Source organism: Nasonia vitripennis (assembly GCF_009193385.2).
Source record: "Nasonia vitripennis strain AsymCx chromosome 2 unlocalized genomic scaffold, Nvit_psr_1.1 chr2_random0004, whole genome shotgun sequence".
Classification (NCBI taxonomy): domain Eukaryota; kingdom Metazoa; phylum Arthropoda; class Insecta; order Hymenoptera; family Pteromalidae; genus Nasonia; species Nasonia vitripennis.
In genome coordinates this window covers 1983799-2009596 of record NW_022279610.1, presented here as the reverse complement: position 1 = coordinate 2009596, position 25798 = coordinate 1983799, and the positions used below count along the sequence as shown (strand labels likewise).

Sequence of the window (25798 nt, the reverse complement as noted above, 5' to 3'; positions counted from 1 at the left end):
GCCCGAATTGCTCAACTTGTTTGGACGCTAACGAAGATGCGGAGCATGTTCTCTGTGACTGTTCGCGATACCAAATGGAGCGAGAAAAGTTTGAGTGTTATCTCCAGATTAGAGTGACACCTGAGTCAATGATGACAACTATGTTGACGTCGGAGAATGGTTGGAACGCAGTAAACAACTAGTAAGGACTATTCTCAAGACGGTTAGAAATGACAAAGAGAGAAAAAGGCAAAGACAAGGCAAAACAGCGGAATAAAAATGTAGCTAGACGAAGGTCACTGACCCGTGTCGATGTTGAGGCTGTCCAGAGGATGGCCGGACGATGCCGCACGAAGCAGACGACCGGACGATGAGGAAAGAAGCAGACGCCCGGACGACGCAGAAAGAAGAAGCGTTATGACGACCACATCCATTAGAAGAGGGCGTAAAAGCCTTTCGCCCCCCCCCCCCCCGCGAAGCACTACTCGACGGTCGTACCGCGGGGAACAAGGGCACAGAAAATGGAGCTAGGTGCGCCTTTACCGAGGGTCGATAAAGGCAAAGAGGGCGTTCCTTGGTACGGTAAGGTGTTTTTCATCTGACCGGGGTCTTATTCTCTAAGCATGTCACTGATGAAATGGTGATTTCTGAAACCTCGATATCATGTCGAACCGCATGAACTACTAACTAACTACTAACAGTTCTAAAAACATTAACCTACTATAAATGTTGTATTGAAAGCGCACGTGATTCATTATATTTAAAAAGAAATGAAAATTATGTGATTCAAATCAAAATTAAAATAAAAATTTGTATCAATTTGAATAAACAATGTTGTTTTTTTATTGTTGCAAATCAAAATCTTAAAATAGTATTTAAGTAAGGGGGGTGGGGAAATACAAGTACTTAAATTAAAGAAAAACTTTTTATTTATTGATTCTTATTTAAGAGCATGTAGAGTTTTACATAATCACATAAGTAATTGAAAAAGTACTAAAAAAAATATCTAAAAGAATTAATTTTCCTGATACAAATAATTGTTCATATGAGGAAGAAACTTATAAAAAATCAGATAAGGCTTGCTCGATGCATGCTTCTTGTTGGCACCTCTTAGTCTTCCAAGTTAATTATACAAGAGCTTTCGAACAATAAATAAAATTAAATAAAAATAACATTTGCATATCATATAAATATGCAGAAAAATAAATAAAGCGATCAAAAAGTAGCGTTACATAAACTGGTATAGAAAAAGAACAAAAATAGTTTTACATTTCTTGATAACACTTCGTAAAAACCATTATTTGCAGCAATGGAGTTTTTAAGGATCATCAGGGAATTTTTCTTTTGATAATTCATCTGTATCAAAATCATTTTGAAGGAATTCTGCCAGGTACTCTTCCTCGTAATTATCTGGATCATCTTCGAATAGCTCTCCTGCAAGTATCATCTGTTCACCTTCATTCTCTCCGAAGGCTTTCTCTTGCTCTTCTTCCTTCAATTCATTGTTGTCATCCTCATCGTTCTCATTGGCTTCATATCCATTTACAGCTTGCTCTTCTTTGACGTCAGACTTTAAATCAACATTATTTTGAGCAACATGTTGGTTATACATGGCTGATAGCACTCTTGCTAAAATTGTTACTAAACTTTTGAAGCCATTGTTGATTGCTTTTGTTAATTCAGCACCTAACTGCTGAATATTTTCATTGTGCTGTTTCATTTCTGTAATAACAGCCTTTTTGACAGTTGCTGAAAGAAATTAAATTATTAGTATTGCATATAAGTATTGAAAATTATTATATATATTATAAAAGTCCAATTGTACCTGATTTCTCATTTGTCAAATCTACAACTTCTGGTCTGTTGCCAGTAGAACTAGCTTTTGGACCATTCGAAGATGATGCTGACTTCTTTGATGGAGATAAACCCAGAAGGTTTCGCAAAGCCAACCTGGCTATATTTACTTTTCTTGTACATCTTCCTCTTTTCTACAGGTTCATGTAGGTTAACATCATTAGGTCCAGTCTTTCTTTTAATAACTTTCGACTCCAGCTGGCTCAGAAAGTTTTTTGATGTAGTCGGCAGCTGATGCTGCTGCTGCTGCTGTGCCAAGCCTTTAGGAAGCTGTTGTCGAATTGGACTATCTACCTGTTGCTCTTGAAACTGATCATCAAACTGCTGCTGCTGAACCAGATTGGGGTTATGTGGGAGCTGTTGATGAGCTGTAGTCTTTACATCAACTAATCTTATGACCCTCACATGAATGTTTGATAATGGATGGTTACGCTCTCCATTGCTGATCATATCAGAACACTGCTTGGCTGTCTTTATGAGATCATGCCACGTCTATATGCAGATAAATATGATAATTAATAAATATTTTTAAATTTTGATTATTTTTTCATTTTTATATTATAAAAATGAATGAACCTTCATCCATGCCTTAAGGTCACGTTGATCTCCGGCATTGTTCAGCTTGATCACCAAGTATTCCCACAGATCTCCTTCCTCAGTAGCATCCAGCTCGTAACGTGCCATGAACTCCAACATAATTTTCATTTGAGTATTGCTGGTTCTTGAATATCTTTTGCGAGGCTCCCTGAAAAGAATAAACCATGAATACTGTATATCAGTACTATGGTAGGCTATTGAACTTAACCTATTTTATAAATTAATTGACTATATGCGGATTATACTACTTTAATTACAAGAGTATTGGAAAAGAAAAACCTAACTTTTTGCAACTTAAAAAAAATCACAAATCATGGACTAGTATAAAACCGTAAAAAGAGAAAGGGAGAGTAATAATTGTATTTCTTTGTAATGAAGCGAAAAAGATTTTATAGCACGTGCGTTGAAAACAAAAAAGGTTTATAAACCACGGGTTACAAAAGAATACTTTTTAAATAAAAATAAAAATAAACCTACTAAAAGGTGACAACTTTCCTTAAAAAGATTTTCTACAAAACTTGATGCACCTACCTTTTGCTAGATATTTTTATGCACAAACGCTGATTAACGGCTTCTTAATTAAAAAAATGCCCGGACGATCCGTCTCTCGCAAGAGTCGAGAAGAAAAGAGAAAGAATGCCGGAGCAACAACTGTCAGTTGCACGTGCGAAGCGCGCGTAAAAAGATTTACTATTTTGAAAAATTATTACAAATTTTATTGATTATTTAGAAAAATTTTGACGTTACGGCAAAAATCACTAATTTATTACTGTATATCATGCCATTTCTGTGAATCTGCATCCAAAAGATGAGCATCATATTGGTCTCTGGCATCAGCAGAGTGTAAATCAATTTGATTTGTAACCACTTCAACTACTTTATGTTGATTACGACTGTTTGTTGCAGCATGTACTGCATTGCGTTCATCTACTTCTCTGAGTGTAGGATCTGTAAATATTTCAAATTATTGTACGTATTTTTATTTAACATGAGAATGAAAATCTCAGAAACAATATTCGTATGGCTCTATAAGTGTCAGATATACTGTTTATGTGCTCTAAAAATACAACTGTATAGACATATAATTTAAACATTTACATCGAAAAAGAATTGTCATTGTTATCTTGATAATGTCTTCTTGATTTTGACGGAAGCCCCAATTCTGGGATCACACTTAGCCCTGAACTATCTGATCCATAAATTGCAGTAATACGCAATTCAAAATCTGTTAGATCTATACATGGTTCAGTATTTCCAGTCTTGTTGAAAGAAGACAAATATTGAGCCTTCTTCGTTTTGGCAGCTAGTCTCAGCTGTTTCCATGTCTACAAACAAAGTTACTTTCAATAAAACGTTTGCATGATTGAAATACAAATAAATAATTTAAATAATAAAATAACTTGGATGCACTGGAATAATTGCTTATAACACACCGACTTACGTTCTGCCATTCTTCAACACTTTTTTGTGCTGTTCCAAAACTGTTTAATTGATTTGTCAGGTTCATCCACATGTTTTTATACTTGACATGTCCTTGACATCCTAATTTCATGATTTGCCCCCTGGCAAATAATTGATGAAATTCCATATATGACAGCAGCATTTCTAGCTGCTGCACTTGTGGGCGATTCCTTTTTAATACCCTGTAACAATTGTAAATCTAAATATAAAATCATTCCACGATGAACGTATGATTGATGACCATATGTGATAGTCCACAATGTTCATCAGTATTCTGGTGGCTTTCTAGTACTTATAGTATCTTGTCAAAACAGCATTGATACTGCAGTTACTAAATTTTTTATTGTAAAATCCCCAATAAAGGCATCAAAATCAAATAATTATAGCACCATTAAAAGTATTGGAGGTTATGTAGGCTTATTGGCATTTTGCGTTCAGTAACCTGCAGGACGAATGCACCACGCGTATACCCTTTAATTTTCCTCGTCTCGTGTACTACCGCTATAAATATTTAGTAATAAAACAATGCAAACTTACTTTCTGCGCATCCGAAAAGCCGACATACTCCTTCCGCAGCAGTCAGCACAGCAGCAGTCCCACAGCAGAAGAAATTCCACCGAGTCTTTATACCAGAGTTACTTTTGTTTTGGAATTTCAAGGACATCTGCAGTCCACACACACACACACACACACATAACATTAACACAGTACTGTTATATACATAGCTACGCTACGGCCTACGACCAAGCAGCACGATCATAGTATGGTAAACATCTATAGGTATAGCTTTATATGTGTAGTATAGTCGAAGTCCGTTATATACTATAGTACACTCGTTTACGCTCAAGATTTCGGAGCAGTTTTATCTGTGTATCTTTGTGCTCCAGAAAACTTACTCAAGACATCTTTGTTTTTATGTACACAAGTAAAGCTGAACAGTAAGTTGTATATATTTGTAGATACTATAAATAATAATTCTTGATTTGAAATTTTGAATTTTTTTTTCTGCAAAAACAGAAGGAGATGTTGCCTGCTGCTGCTTTTATTTTTATCTTAGAAGATTAAGAGGAAGAGAATCAATTGCGCAGACAATTATTTCAAGAGCTTAGAATCGAAAGAAAAAGACTTCGGGATGCATCAAATCCCTTTACATTAGATGAAGAATACTTCAGAAAACTGTATAGGTTAGTTTTGGACAAGCATCACTTTTACATTGACTACAATTTTGTTATCTCTCTACAACAATTTTGTAAAATTTAAATTTATTCAATATTTACTTGCAGGTTCACTCCAGAAATAGCCTTGCGACTGTTTCATGTGATAGAAGGAAGCCTTATACCAGAAAGAAATTCAGGTCTCCCTCCTCATTTACAACTACTAATAACGCTACGTTTCTTAGCTGAAGGTGGTTTTCAAAAAGGATTCGGTCAAGATTATTTGCATCCAATCAGTCAAACAACAGCAAGTCGTTGCTTAACTAAAGTTCTAGAAGCAATCGTGCCCATTGGTCCAGACATTATACGCTTTCCTTCTACACAGCAAGAAAGAGCAAAAAGTCAGAACAGGTAAATTGGAAATTGTACTTTTTACTCTTATGACTGAATAAAAATTACTGATTAATTTTTGCAGGACTATTAGAGTTCCAGAAATCATAGGTTTGATAGGTTGTTTTCTAGTTTGCTTCATAAAACCATCAGAAAATGAAGAAGCTTTCTATAACTACAAAGTGGGAACTGCCATGAATGTTCAAGTGGTATTTATCCCATTTAAAATACGAATATTTTATATTGATATTAATATATTTGTGTAATTAGATTTCAGATTCGAATTTTCTTATAAGAAATATTAGAGTGTGCCCAGGAAGCAACAGTGATCGCATTTTGTTTGGCAGTTCAGCGATGCCAAAGTCTACTTTGAATCTTTAAGAGAGAATCATAATATTATGAGAGAAGAAGGTCCATACTATTTACCTGGTAACTATAAATTTATTCTTTTTCTTAAACTACCTTTTTAGTAAGCTTGTTTTAGAGGACTGTAATTATTATGATATATTTCTGTTACAGGAGATAGTGGATATACGCCATCAAGAATACTTCTGACACCTGTACTTAATGCTCCCGAAGGATCCCCTTCTGCAAGATATACGGATGAGCATGTATCTACACGTTGCCAGGTAGAACAATTATTTGGCATCTTAAGTAATGTATGGCTAGCAATAAAAAGAGCCAGAAAATTGTATTATTCACCAGAAAAAGTTGCAGTAATCATCACTGTTTGTGCTATTCTGCACAATTTCAGGAGACTTCATGGGTTAGTACAAAAATGTATTACATTTTCTATTCCAAAATCAAAAAATGTAATATTATTAATAATTAATTGAAATAATTTTTTACAGCATTGTAGATGATGATGTTTCCATTGCATATAATCTCAACAATCAAAATAATGATTATTTTGACAATCATAATATGGAGCATAGAGCTGATTACGCAGCGTGATTCGATCAAGAAAGAGCAAATGTGAATCATCGGTATTACATATAGTTAGATTATAATTAATTGTGGCAGGTGTAAATATAATTTAACTCCATTATGTACAGTATAATCTGTATAATGCTATTTGTTAATAAATTGCTGATGGTATTAAGTGCGTATAATTATTATTGTATTTAGCTATAACAAAATTTAGTACGCTTCTCTATTTAAAAAGTAGTAATCTCACTTATTATCCAACAAATTAAAATGTACAATCTATTTTAATAACAAAATGAAGGAACAAATAAATGTATAAAGATTTTTTATTTGGGTTATGCGTAATTTTGTATATACTAACATATTTTTTAATTCTATGATAAGCAATTTATTGAAAAAAGCGCGCAAGATATCTTACAGAAATATTGATATGTACCACACTAGGCATAGCTATTTCTATGATTTAAATGTGTTTTCATTTAAATTTATAAGAACATTTCAAAGTGCTTATAGGAAATGCTAAAGTTTTGTATTTATTGTAACGACAAACGTCATTTCATCATGTTTTCCTTTTCAAGTTTGTAAAATGTACTGCCTTACCATAAAACATTGGGCTTGCGCATGCGCAATGTTACATTTTCATTTCATAATTACTATGTCACGACCACAAGTGGCATACTTAGAGAATAAGACCCCCGTTAAAAGGAGGGGTTTAGTCGGTGTGAATCACAAACACGGCTGACATGTTGTGATTCCGATCGGGTGAAAGCCCCGGTGGTCGACGCTGGCCCCATGGATTTTTTTTGGGGGGGGGGGGGCAAACTCACTTAGAAGCCGCAGAGGCTTATCACCTGACCACTGCTGCATGTAGAGACGCAAGTAATATGAAAATTAATGTTGATGCAGACAGAGATAAGAGAGCTGCATGTACAACGCAAAGGAATGCGCACTTAGATCGCCTTGGCAGCAGAATCGATGAACTGATGGAGTATGACAGGGGCAGACAAAATGTGCACAAGCAAAGTAAAGACCTTGCCCGACCCATAAAAGCGAGCAATAAGAATCTCTGCATCGCAGAAGATAATTTACTGCAATGTTAGCGCCCGGGAACACAGGGGAGGAAAACCCAGACAACCCCAAGTCTCAGATCCCGGAAGGCGGGTACAACGAAGAAAGTCCTAACTACTCCACAGGATAGAAGTGGAGAAAACAAAGAAGCAGATAATTAAGCTGAAAATATTGCGTGGCAGAAAGTCGTCATAAGAGAGTCAAAGAAAAAGGAAAAAAAGGCAAGCAAAGAGGATAAAAGAGGCTCTGGCGTTGCAAACCAGAACAGAACCAGCAAGAATGGACAGAAGCTAGCAAGACCTCCCAGACCGGATGCTTTAATCATCAAGGCTGCAAAAGGAAAGGGCTATGCAGACATTTTGTCCAAAATGAAAGCGGCTCTGTTACTCGACACACTGGGAAAGAGCGTAAATAAAATACGCAGAACAGTTGCAGGCGATCTTCTTATAGAGCTTAAACGCACAAATGAAGTCGGTTACAGTTAAAGCGGTACCAGTATGAGGCACCACAATTAAAGCACTGCAGAAAGAAGAAACTATTAAAGTAAGAGATCTGGACATGCTTACCTTAAAAGAGGAGGTACTAGAAGCACTACAGAAGGAAATTAGCGAGGAGAACACCATAGAAGTCTCAACGATAAGATCTCTGCGAAAGACGTATGGTGACACGCAGATTGCAGTGATACGGGTACCAGCTCAGATAGCGGCTAAGATCACTTAGCTACAGAATATCAGAATAGGATGGGTCAACTGTAGGATCCAGGTAAATAACCACAAAAACGAGCCGCTTAGATGTTATAAACGTCTGGGTTTTGGACATATCGGTAGAAAGTGCACAGTAACTAATGACAGAAGTAAGCTTTGCTTTAAATGTGGAAAAAATGGGCACAAAGTAAAGGAATGTAAGAACCAACCCAACTGTGTACTCTGCAAAGAAGGCACAGGGGGGAATAGTGACCACGCAGCTGGTAGCTATGCATGTCCAGTTTACCGAGCTGCAATAAAAGCAACTGACAGGCAAAGAAAATGAAAATAGTGCAGTTAAATATGAATCACTGCGCGACTGCACAGGACCTACTAAGCCAGTGTGTCCGCGAGACAGGAATCGACATAGCCATCGTCTGTGAACAATACAAAGACCTGGACAAACCATCATGGGATATGGATAGTACTGGTAAAGCGGCGATATGGGCATGCGGAGATGCCACTTTCCAGGAAAAAATTACAAGACGTAATAAAGGATTCGTACGCGCTAAAGTCGCAGGCGTACACATTTACAGCTGATATGCTTCACCCAACACGTCAATAGAACAATTCAGACAACTGTTGGACCAAATAGTACAGGATGCTGTAGGAAAATAACCAGGGATGTTCTTACACATTTCAAAGAAGAGACGCAGGGTCCATCATAAATCTCACATTTGACAGCAGCTGCCTGATTAGCTCAGTTAGATCGTGGATGGTGAGCGAGAACTACACAAACAGTGACCATCAAGCGATAATAATGGAGATAATAATATCAAAACAGAGATCCAACAGGAGGACAAAAAGAGTCGGCTGAAAAACGAAGGATTATGATAAGGAGACATTCCTGCTGGCCCTAGAAAAAATACAGCTGTCTGGTTCTGCGAATGATAAGGTCGAGCAGGTAATGAGAAATACTACCTGAGCCTGCGACACAACGATGCCAAGGAGAACTCTCAACAATAGACGATCGCCAGTATACTGGTAGAATAAAGAAATCGACGTAAACAGTGTCATCGAACCAGAAGACAGAAACAGCGGGTAAGAAAGAAATACTGGAAGACTAGTTGTGGTAAAGAAATAGTAGGCGACCTAAATAAAGAAGTGAAGAATGCTAAATGGATACTTAAGAGGAAAATCTGAGAGAATAAACGACGGTGCCTGAAAGATTTACAGGACGAGGTTGAGCTGAACCCCTGGGGGCGACCGTACCAAGTGGTAATCAAGAAGATAAAGGGAGGTTATATTTCCTCTCCTAAAAGCCTGAAATTGCTGGATCGTATTGTGACTACACTGTTTCCCCTTCAACTGAAAGTAATGACTATTCCTGAAGCGAAGGCGAATGACAAAACCATTCCAGCAATCACCACAGAGAAATTACTGGCTGCATGCAAAAGAATTGGGAACAACAAGACTCCAGGCCTGGATAAAACACCCAATATTGCATTGAAACAAGCTATACAGGCACGCCCCGATGTCTTTGTGGACTTGTACAACTCATGTCTTGAAGAAGAAACGTTTACTAAGAACTGGAAGAAGCAACGCCTGGTACTACTACCAAAAGGAGATAAGCCACCTGGAGAAGCTTTCTCATACAGATCACTCTGCATGCTGGACACCCCGGGCAAAATCTTAGAGAGCATACTCGGCGTTAGAATAGACCAAGTCATTAAAAAACCAGGCGGACTTGCGGAATCTTAATACGGCAGAAAAACGCTTTACTCTTGATGCCATAAACTTAGTAGTTGACACCGCTAGAACTGCAACAGAAGGAAAGGGATGGAAAGGAGGATCCAAGAAATACTGTGCTATTATTAAACTGGATGTTAAAAATGCGTTTAACTTAGCTAGCTGGGGCAAGATACAGGAGAACTATGGAAAAAAGGTACCCGCATATATAAGAAGGATTATGTCTGACTACCTAAAAGACAGAACCCATTTGTATGACACAGAAAGCGGCACAAAAACCTATTAGGTAACCGGAAGGGTCCCACAAGGGTCAGTGCTCGGCCTACTATTGTAAAACATTATGTACGATGACGTACTTAGGCTAGAGCTACCCGAAGGTGCAACAGTTCTAGGGTTTGCAGATGACATTGCAGTAGTAGTAGCAAAGCAAAAGGAAGAGGTGACGGAAATCGCTAACGATGCAGTAAGTAAAATCCACGATTAGCTAAAGCAGACTGGACTTGAGCATGCTAGCCATAAAACGGAGGCTATGCTTATATCAAGTAGAAAGAAAATGGAGACAATAACGCTGTCAGTGGACAAACACGAAATAAACTCTCAGCTGACCATTAAGTACCTGGGAATCACCGTAAACGCCAGACTAACGTTTAAGCAGCATCTTGAGAGGGCGAGCAATAAGGCAGCAAAAGTCGGTGCTGCATTATCGCGACTAATGCCAAATGTAGGTGGGTCAACGAAGGGCCGAAGATTACTCCTAGACAGTGTAACTACATCAATTATGTTATACGGTGCCCCAATATGGGCGGACGCTATGTTGGTAAATTCCTATGCACAAAAGCTCTCAACAGTTTATAGGAGTAGTTCATTGCGGGTCACTTCTGCCTACCGAACAGTATCAGAAGATGCAGTGTGCGTTATTTCAAGTATGCCGCCTATTGACCTTCTAGCAACAGAATGAAAGAATATATACGAAGAAAATCGGCGTGCTGACAATACTCAAAAGAAAGTTTGGAAATCCGCCAAGGAACAAACCCTAGCTGAGTGGCAAAGACTTTAAGACTCCAATGGAAATGAGCGATGGACACACCGCCTCATACAATGTATTGTTGGCTGGACCAATAGACGACACGGGAAAGTGAATTACTACCTTACGCAGTTTTTGAGCGGACATGAGTGCTTTCGAGCCTGCCTACACCGCTTCAAGATAGGATAATTCAAATTGCCCAGTATGTTTGGAAGCAAACGAAGATGCGGAGCATGTCTTCTGCGAGACGAAATGGAACGCAGACCCCTGAGTCAATGATGACAGCTATGCTAGCGTCAAAAGATGGCTGGTAAACAACTACGTAAGGACTCTTATAAAGAAACTTAGAAATGACGAAGAGAACAGAAGAGAAGGACATGGCGAAACAGCTGAGTAAAACTGTTGCTAGACGAAGGCCACTAGGTCAAAGATACAAAACGCTCCTCGGACTGATGCAGAGGAACGTGGGTCACAGAGTTGAGATCTCACTCCCCTGTCCGATGCAGAGGAACGTAGGAGCTAGGGTTGAGTACCTCTAAGCGCTCCTCAGACCGATGCTAAGGAACGTAGGTAACTGAGTTGAGCCCAGACTCCCTCACCCGATGCAGAGGAACGTGGGTGTCGGGGTTGAGTCAGTCCAGAGGATGGCCGGTCGATGCTGCTCGAAGTGGATGACCAGACGATGCGGCAGAAAGCAGACGGTTGGACGATGCAGGAGGAAGAAGACGGCAGGACGATGCAGAATAAAGAAGACGAGTTTGATCCTGAACCCCTAATCACCTTGGTGAATGGGGGATGTACGGAAATTTCAAACTTCAAAGAATAAGCCAAAAAAAGGCTAGTTTACGGGCCCCACAGAAGTATTGTTCAACGATAGTACCTGTGGCGATCCGGTGTCAGAGGGCCACTTGTGCAGAGCATGCTCTGTCTACGCCACATAAAAAATACACACACACACACACACACACACACACACACACATATATATATATACACACAAATACACATAAATAAATAAAGATTATTTTTAGATTAGTGTAGATGAAAGGGATGCTACGAATAATTATTTGTGTAGATATGTTATTTTTTTAAGTCATCCATTTTAGTATTTTAAATAACAAATGCTTTATGTATTCATGGATATCATAAAATGCAATCTGCAGATTTGGTCGAGATTAAAGGAATGCTGCAAAATAGTTATTGGTACCGGTATAATCTTTTTTGAATTCTATGTGTTTGTGAATATGAAATGACGCACATGCATATTACAATTTAAAATCGGCAATTTTGGTCGAGATGAATGAGATGCTGCAAATAATTATTTGTACATTTGATATGCTTCTTTTTAAAGTTATGTGTTTGTAAATATGAAATGACGTCATATATACGACATGTCTTGATGATCTTATGTGAGACCTTAAGTAATTTCATGGTTGAAAATCAATTAAAAGATCTCGTGTACGATCTTGTATCAGGTTGTACATAACAGAGTTTGTAGGAGCTTATCTCAGATCTTGCGAACAGTTTTTAATAGGGCTGCCATTCTGGCTCTGGCATAGCCGTGGCTGCTAGACAGATGCAAGTGTGCCCACTGCCGTGAAGGAAGATTTGGCCCGTATACACGCAAAAAGAAACAGAAAAAAATAAATACTGACCCACCATGTTTAATAAGTATTATCCTGCAGTGCAGCATTTTTTAGGAATAGTTTAGTCTGTTTTCTTAGCTGGAAGAATGCTATTGCGAAATAGTCTGGTTGATTATTATTTTCTAATCGTATCATTAACTTATAAATTTTATATTTTATTATCATTGCCTTATGTAAAAAGCAAAGCGTTTCGCTTGAAGCGATGTTTTCTCTTGCGCATTCTTTTATTTTCTTCTTGCCTCTTCCATCATCTTTTTTTCAGCTTCTTCCAGCAGTTTCTTTAATTCTTTATTATCTTCTTTCTATTCTCCTCCTCCTTCATCATCTTTGTAATGCCACTTAACTGCTTTAATACCGCATCTATCACTTTTTTCTCTTCTTTTGCTTCTTCTTTGGGATGGTTTAGTGGTGAACTGGTAACCTTCGTACTGCTCGCGAACGGGCTCTGATCCTCTTTAAAACTCGCGCCTCTTTCCTTTTTTGTAACCTTTTCTGTATCCGTTGGACTTTTATCTTTCCTCATATTACTTGTCTCCTCGAGTTGCTTGGAACTTTCCTCCAAGTTTGTTTACTTTAATGCTTTAATCCGCTTCCTTTTCTTCTCATTTCTCTGCTTTAAGATCCTCCTGGGATAATATCTTTGATTTCCGCCAACTCTGCTGGATTCTCCTCCAGCAGCAGCTAAAGGCCTGTTTCTCTTCTTCGTTCTTATTCCGTATTCCTATAATGTCCCAGATCTAGTTATTACTGTAGTTATGTACTGTAATAAACATTTTTGCCACGTAGGGGTTGGCAAGATTAGGGGTTTTGAGTTTAGATGATATGCTCGCTTTTGCTTGACTTCTTCCGTTTCGCTAACGTGTATTTATTAAATATTTTCTTGCTTTATTTAGCATGTCATTGGTTAGGTAGGTAGGCTACGACTCGAGTTTTCAGATTTCGTTATAAAAATCACCCTACTCACGTTTTTACGACATTAGTTGAAAAATATTGTTTCAAATATACTGTATCTTAAGTCGGAAAGGCATAGGGAAAAAAGTGTTGGAAGGCTAGTTGTGGCAATGGTGTTTGCGCATTTATTAATATTATTATTTGCACAAGATATTATTTAATATAGTGTTTATGAAATCGTATATTACGCACGCAATAAATCACGATGTACGCCCCTCGTATAGAAAATAACGTTTGATACGCTCGCAAAAATGTATTCTAGATTAGCCTGATTATTAGCGTCGCTTCTTTTAGGCGATCTCACACATATATAAAATCAAATTTTGCCAGCTGGCTCACGAGCTCCATCCGCCGCATGAGCTCGTTGACATGGGCGACGAGTACGCAATGTGGGGGTCTCTGGCTAGATGCGTATAGTTCGATCATCAGCCCATGGTGTTATCACGATCTAATTAAGTACGCTTTTACCATGGCATCGGCAATCTCTTGTCAGTGATCAAATGACAAAATAACTTTACTGAGCTTAAGCTCCTACTAGCTGTATTGATGCAACCATTGTCGGATACGTGTGACAAAAAATTTAATTTTTGCCAAATTTAAATGTTGCTTATATTACTGACCGTCGGATTTACGCTCTACGCTTGAGAATCGCGACAAGCGTGTACCTAGTTTAAAATTAAATATTTTCAATCGACCGAATGCTTGTCTTTACGATTTTTATAGCTATTTTAATTTACTGTTATTACTTTGTTTCTGACCAGCACTATTATTGTCATTGCGCGATCTCCCATCTTTTATTTTGTTGGGGGTTCGTGATTAATTTTTAGGCCGCTTGTCTTACTAACTTATTATAGCTAATGACTGCGTGCCCCTGCCCATCACAAAAGCAACAGTAAAGCTTGAATTTCAGCTGCCGATTTTCCTTAACCTTTTACGTTTGATAATTTATGAATGTACAATGGTGATCAAATGATAATAGATTCCAGGACCAGGACTTTATAGATGGAAATTAAATTCAATTGCGAAAATTTTGAGATGAAATATACGCCTAAAACAATTAAAAATTAACGAAACTTACACTAAATTAGTTTGTGTACGTGCGTATTTCCATGTATTAACTAGTATAATGAGTACGTGACTTTTATGCATGCACGCAGAGTACAAATACCTCATGCAACAAGCAGAGCGTTTGATGATGTTTTAAGCTCTATGTTGGACCGTACAGCAGCATGTGACGGAATAATAACGTGTTTGAGTTTAACTAAATCAATTAACTTCTGATTTAATTAAATTCAGAAATAATTTATCAGATTAAAATTATTTTGCTGGTATTTATGTGTAAATTAAATATAATAAATAAAACTTTACCAAAAGTATGTGCTTTATGCCTAAATCTGGTTTCCAATCCTTTTTAAGTGTATTCACGCATATTTCACCATTTTTAGCGACATTTGGATGGAAAATTTTAGTAAGAAAAAATGCTTTAGGTGGACCTTGAGGGTAATCTTTACCAAGATTTAATTTAACTTTGAACGAACCGCCAAAATAAGGCGTCCCACCTGTAAAATATAGTAAATAAATTGATTAAATGTATGTATAACTTGTTTAGTTATTTCTTTCTATCTATAAGAATAATTGGTGATAGACCGTGAAGTGTTTTTCTTTTTAGCAGAAAAAACCAACTTAGACTATCCAAAAATAGAAAATTGATTTTCGTATTATTAATCTATTTTGACGGTGCAACTGCACTTGTGCACGGCCGTGAAAACACCGACAGTGTGCGACCGGATTTTTTATAGATTTTTTAGGATTTGTTGACTGTCTATTACGAATTTCGTTAATAACAGTGTTTAAACTTTTACACGTCAATAGACAGGATATTAGCTTGTAAGCGTTATTTAAAGCAAAACGATAAGTTATGTAGTACGATTTGACAGCGTGATGCATGTAGTACACGTCGGACAATAATTTATCGAAGTATGGACAATCTTTATGGTGCTCGATATTAAAAATATGCCGACGAGTTCTGATTTTGAACAACGCTATCTATTTAGCATTACCTCTAACGAATATTCTTTGCACTCTTTCTGAAAGTTCTAATATTTTTGAACCGTCTTCAGTGACACCTCACCCTCAAAGTAGTCGATTCCGTAATGAAATTGGGTCATTTAATTATTCTGATTTTGTACACCTTTACTCAGATAATGAATAGGTATTGCAAGTTTTACTATCCAATGACCGCTAAAATCACCGTTAACAGCCACTACAGCAACCTTTTCCGGTATATTTCGATACTGGTACCTTTGAAGAACTGGATATCAATGACCACATCCATGTTTGGTGAAGTGTATAATATAGGAGTAAAAGTAAGCAATCATAGGAAAGATGACTGTGAAAGAAAATCCGCTTACTCTCATGTTATATATGTGTACAGTAGTAGTAGTGAGAAGCGACATCTGTTAACTGCTGAAATCGACACTGACGTGGCGTGAAGCATCGATTTCCAAAATTTTATCATACTTTGCAAATGCAATACAATTGACCGTTTCTGTTAGGGCATCGGCGAAACGTACTTCTAATCTAACACTACTATACTTGATCAAGTTCCAATGACTGCAGTCATTAGCAGATAAATCTGGAGTTAAATCGAAGGCAAATAGGCAGTAACCATATGGATATGATTCGTGCGTTATTTGATTGCGCTCGTTAAGAAAGTGTATACCTATACCAGAGAATAGTGTGTGATACGCATTCGCATATAGAATTTTTGCTCTAATAGGCCAGTCAATAGAGATATTTTTTCTGACAAAAATATGTGCATCAATCCGCCCGTGCGATCATTTAAAATACAGTCCGTAGATGTTTGCTGATGTGTTACCAACTCGCAATTCGCATTGCTAAATTTGTTATTAACAATTAAGTGGAAAACAGCGCGTTTTTAAAAAATTTTTTTCTAATAAAACGTAAACTACTCAATCAATATGAATTTTGTAAATAGAAAAGTTGTAGAGTATTAAATTACAGAGAGAATGAGACGTCGAACAATCCGATTGGTTAATTAGAACCGGAAAAATTTCGGAAAAACCGAAAAATTTGGCATTTTTTTCGAAAATTCGTAACTTTGTTATTTATGAAGATTAAGAGCTAAAATTTGGCACAGAAGTGAATAGTTATATCAACTTCGAGTGTGCAAAAGGCAGGCACTGTCGGACCAATAGTTTTTGCGCAATTGCAATATCAATTTTTTAAAAAATTTTTTTGTCGGGAGCCTTCTTGCTCTACAAATGGTCAGATTTTAATTCTAATACCAGCATTCAAGAGTATAAGTAAAATACTAAAAGATGTATATTTTAAGTTTCTGTTGAAATGCATTGAAATGGTCGAAACATGCAGTTGAAAGTCGGCAAAAGCTGCCGAGCGCGCCCAAGCATGCGAGGAGTGGATGAATGAGGGGAAGTGCGCCTATGTAGATATATATAGGCGCGCTGTGCGCAGCGTCGCATCTTTTCACTCGATTTTCTCGGCGACTACTGCACCTTTTTAGATGCTTTTTTTATTTCGGGATAAGTGAATATTAGGAATCTGATACTCTACTCACATTACACAAAGTATCAGATTCCTCATATTCACTTATCCCGAAATAAAAGAAAAAACATAGCTAAAAGCGAAACGCTTTGCTTTTCACATAAGGCACTCACCGATATTTAAAGGTTCGCTTATGAACAAACACATAGACACACATACACGCAAAAAGTATGCAGATATTCAAATACTGTTGATAAATTCATTAAACTGTAATAGGGTAAAACTTGACAATGAGAGAAAACACCGTCGTTTTTTCCTGTTCTAATTACCGGTTGTGTTATCGGATTGTATTTTTAATATACTGACCATGCTTTATAGAAGAAATTCGTATTCTCATGAAACGGATCAATTTTTCAGATTTGTAAATTGCATAATCTAAATAAAACTACTCAGTTTCATTCGAATACTTTTATTAATCTGCTGCAGCAGAAAATAATGTTAAATTTTAACGACCATTAATTTGTGTATAAAAGATTTTAGGGATTGTAATGATAACATATAAAATTTATAAGTTAATAATACGATTAGAAAATAATAATCAACGGGACCTTTTTCGCAATAGCATTATTCCAGCTAAGGAAACAGACTAAACTATTCCTGATAAATGCTGCACCACGGAATAATACTTATTAAATATAGTGGGTCAGTATTTATTTGTTTCTGATCCTTTTTGCGTATAACGGGCCTAATCTTTAGTCACGACAGTGTCAGCACTTCCATCTGTCTAGCAGCTACGGCTATGCCGGGGCCGGAATGGTAGTACGACACTGCAACGTACGACAGTCCCGCCATCTACGACATGTTGTATGACACTTATGACGTTTTATGTCGCGTTGTTGCGGCCTATAGTTTTGGACTTGTTGAACGATGACAGCGCCTCTGTGTGCTCTCTCTTAAATAGATGTGTTCTTATCAAAATAGATCTTAATTCTGTTACTATGAGTTTAAATGAGATTTATATTTATGGAGCAAATTATATAATTCTATGCGTTAAAAGTATAAGCTAATGTATTTTAGCGAATAAATAATTTTAAGATTTTCCGTAAAAGCCATGGAGTCATGCTAGCAAATTGTGTAAGAACTGAAGTTGACTTAGATTACTAATAGTGTTATTCTATAGTTATATTTATGTAGTTTATGAGTTGAATCGTTTGTCTAAATTTAATATTGTTCACACTTCATGTTTAGTAAGTACTTATTTTAGATTTTAGTTTGTTTCGACTTTTCAATTTTAAATTGTAAATTATATTGCATATATTGTTGGTGCATAATATTGTTTAATAGTTATTATTTTTTCTAATTATTAGTAATATATGTGCGTGTATGTATATAATTTGTTGAATTGCACAAGTGTTCCATGTATGCGTATCCTGCCTTAAATAAAGTACTTCAATGGAATTATTAGATAAGTGATTTATTATAAATTGAAAACAAAAATTATTGCTTTAAACTTTTTCTATTGAGCATTTACTTTGTAGAAATTATTTTATTGTTGCAGGTCCTTTAATGTTTATGATGTTTGTAGTAGATACATTTTTTTATCAGCCTCTTGACTAGTAAAGTATATTATTTTTAATTTATTAAAATTATTATTTATCTTGTATATAAATGATTATGTTGCATTCTATTGCAAAGTATAATGTCATTGAAATTTCATTATAGTCAAAAATTGCATAAAAATTTGTTTACGGTTAAAATTATGATGAAAATATTGTTTTTGTTTTAATTTTTATTGGTATTTTTATTAATTTTTCAATGCAATAATGATTATTATTTATGATTGTTATAATTTGCTATGCTTAATCTAGTTACAATGTATACAATGCATTAATTACAATTTAAACAACAAGACAGTGCCTGCCTTTTGCACACTTAAAGTTGACATAACTATCTACTTTTGTGCCAAATTACAGCTCTTAATCTTCATAAATAACAAAGTTACGAATTTTCGAAAAAAATGCCTAATTTTTCGGTTTTTCCGAAATGTTTCCGGTTTTAATCAACCGATCGGATTGTTCGACATCTTATTCTCTTTGTAATTTAATACTCTAAAACTTTTCTATTTACAAAATTCATATTGATTGAGTAGTTTTCGTTTTATAAGCAAAAAACTAAAATAAACGGTTTTTTTTCACTAAATTGTTAATAACAAATTTAGCAATGCGAGTTGCAAGTTGGAAACACATCAGCAATCATCTACGGACTGTATTTTAAATGATCGCACAGGCGGATTGATGCACGTATTTTTGTCAAAATATCTATTTTACTTTGCTTTATTGACTGGCCTATAAAATCCAGTTGCAGTGGTGTACACCGTCAACTTACAAACATAGAAAAGCCTCTATTATATTAAGATGTGCCTGGTAGACCGGAAGTCGACCAGAAGTGAACCGGAAGCCATCAGAAAAAATACAAAATGACCCGGAAGTAACCGAAAAAAACCAACAATAAACCGGAAATATGCCGAAAATGATCAGGAAGTGACTATAATTATGTATATATGCTAAAGTACTCCTAAAGGGTGAATCGAAAATTAATCAATAAATAATTAATAAAAATGTTAAAAAGTAGTATTCATAATCTGTAAATAATGTTGAATCCTTATACAGACACACACACACGCGCGGGAAGCCTGACACCCGTATGTAGCGCGTCCCCTGAGTGGCGGACGGAGAAGAGCTCGCTGGCGTATGTACCTCTGAGGATAGAGCAGAAATAAAATATGCTTCGTGGACCAAATTGGGCCGCCGCATTTGCCGCGCGGTGCGACCCGTAAGCTGCCGAAAGGAGATCCTGGGTAGGGAGGCAATCTGAGGTTGCAAGCCAAAGTGACCTGAACCACCTTTGGCTCCCGCTGACGGCAAGACGGGAGTCCGGTCATATAGCCAGTACCGGTGCATCGGCTAAGGCGAGTGCGTGATATTGCTCAATGTCTGCCAGAAAATCTCCAGAGAGCCAAGCATTTTGTTCGGTGTAGGAGGTTCGAGAGAGTGGAGGTGAGCTAGGGCAGTATCGCGTGCTGTACTCTGGTATGATGTTCCCAGTCTGGCACCGCTTACAGTCATGTGTTGGGGCCATGTCAGCTGCCTCCATAGACGGGGGGGGGGGGGGACGGTGGTCGGAGACATACCGGAATAAAGACTATTATCGAGCATGGAAAATTTAATCGAACAAGGAGAGAAAGCAGGAAAAGGAGCTCTCGAAATCTGGAATACAATCCGGGATGCTGAGCGAGAACGAGAAAGCATGTGGAAAAAGATCCGAGACAGGCTGGACTCTATGGATAATGTTGTGTTAAACGCATCCAACATTCATAAGTCTGTCAAAAGCGGGGACAATGCATCACATCAGAGGGACAATGCATCACAGACGATAGAAGCATCAAACGCGGTGATGACAAGAACGCTAAATAAGCGTAAGGCAATGTCACCAAGCCAGGTAGAAGAGCGACAAGAAAACTACGCTAAAAAAACAAGGAAAAATAAGGAAGTAGCCTCTGTGGAAGTCGCATCAAAAATCCAATCACAGGTGTCTCCGGAAGAAAAGGCAGACCCACCCTGGCACAAGGTTATTACCAGAAAATAAAAAAGTAAGAAAATAAGAGATACGCGAAAGCACTGGTGCCAAAAACAAAAATGACACTAGAAAACCACGAGAGAAACTCACCACGCCTGATGCACTTGTTACAAAAGCTGCTAAAGGAAATTTATACGCTGATATTTTAAGGAAAATAAAAGCGGACCCTAATCTGACGGTGCTTGGTACCAGCGTAAATAAGATACGCAAAACGGTGGCAGGAGTTCTTCTTTTGGAGCTACGACGCACCAAAGCAGTGAAAACGCAGGAACTTCAAGAAGCGGTCAAAGCGGTGCTGGTAAAAGAAGCCACAATCAAGAGGCTTCAACATGAAGTGGTCTTCGAAATAAAATACCTGGATATGCTTACCTCTAAGCAGGATATTCTAGAAGTCGTGAGTAGAGAATTTCCAGAAGAGAAGGAAGTAGTAGAGGAGATGTCCGTAAAGACTCTTCGAAAAACTTATGGAGATACGCAGACTGCCACCGTACAAGTTCAAAGTAGGTTGGTTTAATTGCAGAATCAGGGAGATTAGTCAGGAAACACGACCACCTAGATGCTATAAATGCCTGGGTTTTGGTCATATTGCAAAAAAAGTGTACAGATACGTAAGACAGAAGTGAATGCTGTTTTAAGTGCGGAACGGAAGGACATGCAGCGAAAATTTGCACGTGCGCGCTGAGTTGCATTCTCTGCCGGGAAAAGGATGGAGAATCAAAGAGTGCCCATGCAGCTTGTAGTTATACATGCCCAGCCTACCGAGCTGTATTAAAAGTACTGAAGAACTAACGAAAATGAAAATAGTGCAGACAAATCTAAACCACTGTGAGACAGCACAGGACCTACTTAATCAGTATGTCCGCGAGAAAGAGGTAGACGTAGCTATTGTGTGCGAACAATATAAGGATCTAGACGAACTATCGTCGGTAATGGACACTTCGGGTAAAGCAGCAATCTGGGCATGTGGAAACGTTGCTTTCTGTGAAAAAATAAAGATTGGTAAAGAAGGATTTAAACGGTATAAGGTAGCAGGTGTCACTGTTTACAGCTGCTACGCTTCACCTAACGCTCCAATCGAGCAGTTTGGACAACTGCTAGATGGAAACGGCTCATACAAGACGCAGTAGGGAGGGAACAATACTGATTGCAGGCGACTTTAATGCGTGGGCTGTGGAGTGGGGCAGCCAAACGACTAACCACAGAGGACGAGTACTCCTGGAAACATTTGCTCTCCTGGATTTGACACTAGTTATCCAAGAATGTACATACACATTTAGAAGAGGAGACGCAGGGCCTTATTGGCTCAGTTGATTCACAGACAGTAAGTGGGCACTACACATATAGTGATCATCAGGCTATAATAATGAAGGTAGGAATACCAAAAAGGGGACCCAGCGCGAGCACAGCGACAAATAGAGTTATTTGGAAAACAAAGGACTATGATAAGGAGAAGTTCCTGTTAGCACTAGAAGAAATGCAACTGTCTGGAACGGCGAACAGCAAGGCGGAGCCGGTGACGGTAAACATTACCCGAGCATGTGACGCTGCAATGCCACGAAAAGTGGCATACAGTAGACGACCACCAGTATACTGGTGGGATAAGGAGATTGAGAATGCACGTAGCAAGTGCCACTGGACAAGAAGACGAGAACAACGGGCGAGAAAGAAATTCTATAGAACTGGTATAGGTCAGGAAATAGTAGATGCTTGCGGACAAGAAATGAAGGACGATAAAAGGAGTCTTAAGAATAAAATCTGCAAAAACAAACGACGGTGCCTTAAGGAATTACAGAATGAGGTCGAACAAGACCCTTAGGGTTGACCATGCAAAATAGTAATGAAGAAGATGAAAGGAAGCTACGTGCCATCTCCAAAATGCCCGGAGCTATTACACCGGGTAGTGACCACGCTGTTTCCCAGGCAACTGGAAGAGCCAAGTGTCATCAAAAGAGGTTTAAATAAAAAGGCTATCCCACCGATCACGATTGAGGAATAGTTAGGGTAGGAAACAACAAGGCCCCAGGGCCGACTGGCATTCCAAATATTGCGTTGAAGCATGCCATTCATGTTCATCCAGAGGTCTTCGTAGACTTGTACAATACATGTCTAGAAAAGGGAACATTTTCCTCAAACTGGAAAAAACAGCGACTAGTGCTTCTGCCAAAAGGAAATAAACCACCCGAGGAGTCCTTATCATACATACCACTGTGCATGATGGATACCCCAGGGAAGATTCTGGAACGCATTATCTGCGTCAGAATAGATCATTTTATAGAAGGAAAAGGTGGATTAGCGAAACACCAATATGGCTTCAGAAAGAAGCGTTCAACCCTGGACGCAGTTAGGCTAGTGATTGCACTGCATAAACAGCGATAAAGGGGAAAAGATGGGAGGGAGGAAAATGAAGTATTGCGCTATAGTTACATTGGATGTCAAAAATGCATTCAATTCAGCCAGATAGAGTCAAATACACGAGGCACTCTGGAAACAGGATATGCCCTTATAAATAAGAAGAATGATGTCTGACTACTTGAAGGACAGAATTCTATTATATGATACTGAGGACGGTACTAAGACATATAAAGTTACAGGAGGCGTCTCCCAGGGGTGAGTACTTGGCTCACCGACTTGGAACATTATGTATGACAGGACACTAAAGCTACCATTACCTGAAGGTGCAACAGTCGTAGGATTCGCTGACGACGCAGTAGTGGTAGTAGCAAAACATAAAAAAGAGTTGACAGACATAGCTGAAAAGTCAACCCGTATAATACACGAACGACTAAGAGAGACGGGACTGAAACTAGTCAGTCACAAAAAGTTATCCTCATGTCCAGTAAAAAGAAAATGGAGGAAATCATACTGACGATGGATGGACATGTGATCGTTTCTCAACCAACCATCAAATACTTGGGCATCACATCGATACAACACTAAGTTTTAAACAGCATCTGGAAATAGTCAGTGATGAAGCAGCAAAAGTTGGGGCTGCTCAATCACGATTGATGCTAAATGTAGGAGGGCCATCTCAGAAGCGAAGCCAGTGTAACCACATCGATTATGCTATACGGAGCCCCAATATGGGCAGATGCGATGCGAGTGAAATCGTATGCACGAAAGTTGACTACCGTGTATAGGCGAAGTGCACTAAGAGTGGCGTCCGCTTACCGTACGGTATTGGACGATGCTGCCTGCATTATAGCAGGTATGCCACCCATTGACCTCTTAGCGTTGGAAATAAAAGGACGTATTAGAAGCTAGGAGACGATTGAGTGACAAAAGCCAGAAGATCCGGGATGCTGCAAGAAAGAAGACGATGGCTGAATAGCAAACAAGATGGGACGCTAGTGGCAAAGGACGATGGACTCATCGCCTTATATCAAGGATAGAAGACTGTATTGGAAGAAAACATAGGGAAGTTAACTACTACCTCATGCAGTTTTTGACCGGGCACGGATATTTCCGGGCGTACATGCATCGGTTCAAACTAGACGACTATCCGAACTGCCCAATATGTTCGGATGCAACAGAGGATGTTGAGCACGTCTTTTGCGAGTGCTCACGATATTATCAGGAGCGAGAGGAACTTGAGAATTATCTTCAGATCAGAGTAACTTCTTGGTCGATTATGACGGCCATGCTACCTCAGAGGATGGATGGCGTGCAGTCAGCAACTATGCAGCAGACATTCTCAAGAAAGTCAAGAAAGACGAAGAAGACAGAAGAAGACGAAGAGGCTGAGTACGTACGTGTATATGTGCGACGCAGAAAATGAAGGATGACTATAGTGATGGCGACCACATCAACCAGAAGTGAGCGAAAGCCTTTCACCCCCCCCCCCGCCCCCACGAAATATAGCTTGACGATGGTACTGCGGGGTTAAGGGGCATAGAAGATGGAGCTAGGCACTTTTACCGAGGGTCGATAAAGGCAAAGAGGGCGTTCCATTTTACAGTTGGGTGTTTTTTCACCTGGCCGTAGAGGAGATGGGTTTAGTCGGTGGGAATCCGACGCACGGTTGACATTGTGGATGGGGGCTGTTTCGATGACCCCATAAACAAGGTCATGCTATGGTCTTTCTAAGATTTTCCCTAATACATCTTTCTTGGAGAAAGAAAAAAAAACACATTTTCGTATTAAAATATCGAAATATTTGAAATTATGTACAATTCTAATTGTACCTAATACTAAAAATCACATCAATATAACTCATTTTCAAAAATGTACATTTGAATAAATATTTAACGCAGTATACAGTTGAACACACTTCAACTTTAATGTGACAGTTACATTTCAATAATAATATAATACCTCAAATTCCTTAATATTAATTTTATCAAAATTTAATTTGAATTCAGCAAATTTTATTGCGTGAGTAACATTACTTATAAATGAAATTTCAGCAATTGTTTGTAACGGTCCAACTCATGCTAGCGACGCGAGAGTAATGCGCACACAAAAAATATCCCGAATAGGGAGTATATCAAAAAAGCGATCAGCGCCGAACCAATCAGCGAGCAGCAGCGGCGTTAGCCTGGAAGGGGAAGCGGCAGCAGTAGCTTGGTGGCGCACTAGAAGGGGAAGCGCGCAGCAGTGGCTTGGCGCAGTAGCTCCTCAGGAAACAAAAGGCGCCTTGAACCGAGCTCGAACGGACAGGAGCAATACGCTCTCTTTCCTAGTAGAGTTCGGTCAGAGCAATATTTTCGTACGCGAGTTAAGGTGCTGGTAATACATCCAGTTCCTTATACTTGCAATTTTAAATTAAATTAAAATTTTAAAATATATATTTAAAATATAAGTAGAGAACAAATAATTATGTTATATATATATATATATATATATATATATATATATATATATATATATTAAGGTGGCGCTTATTCCCCAAAGTGCTCGAATACCGGCTCCCATGTCGGAAATCACTTCCTTATACCCAAAAACTATAAAGGCAACAATAAAATGCGGTTAAAAAAGTTTTTTACACGACCCAGTTTTCAAAAAATGTTTTTTTGCGCATTTCTTCACAATTTTCATCTAGTAAGTACCGGCTCAGTCAAGGCAGGGATTCATTAATACATAGTCGATGCTAGCGCCACATGGTCGGTAACTTGCCGATATCGGTAAGTTATCCGTTGCTACACTCTTACCTGCCAG

General features: G+C 38.2%; 2 protein-coding genes across 5 annotated transcripts in view; both read right to left on the bottom strand.

Moving 5' to 3' along the window:
* The window catches only part of LOC100113685 (ubiquitin-conjugating enzyme E2 S), a 134809-nt gene that overhangs the window by 47408 nt on the left and 61603 nt on the right, over positions 1-25798 (bottom strand). For all 3 annotated transcript variants that reach the window (XM_001598985.6, XM_031924016.2, XM_031924015.2), the window contains exon 3: positions 14852-15042. In XM_001598985.6, the coding sequence (XP_001599035.1) occupies positions 14852-15042 (191 nt within the window). The remainder of the gene's footprint in view (positions 1-14851; positions 15043-25798) is intronic.
* Positions 1566-4836, bottom strand: LOC116416294. 2 transcript variants are annotated; one of them, XM_032601498.1, is made up of 4 exons: positions 3872-4836; positions 2410-3755; positions 1805-2325; positions 1566-1728 (listed from the first exon to the last, which is right to left on the bottom strand). In XM_032601498.1, the coding sequence occupies exons 2-3, from the start codon at positions 2536-2538 to the stop codon at positions 1855-1857; spliced, it is 600 nt and encodes a 199-aa protein (XP_032457389.1). In that variant the 5' UTR covers positions 2539-3755; positions 3872-4836; the 3' UTR covers positions 1566-1728; positions 1805-1854. The 2 variants fall into 2 exon arrangements, with proteins under 2 accessions (XP_032457389.1, XP_031779877.1); XM_031924017.1 differs by lacking the exon at positions 3872-4836 and having other exon boundaries at positions 1596-1728; positions 2410-2578; positions 2962-3126.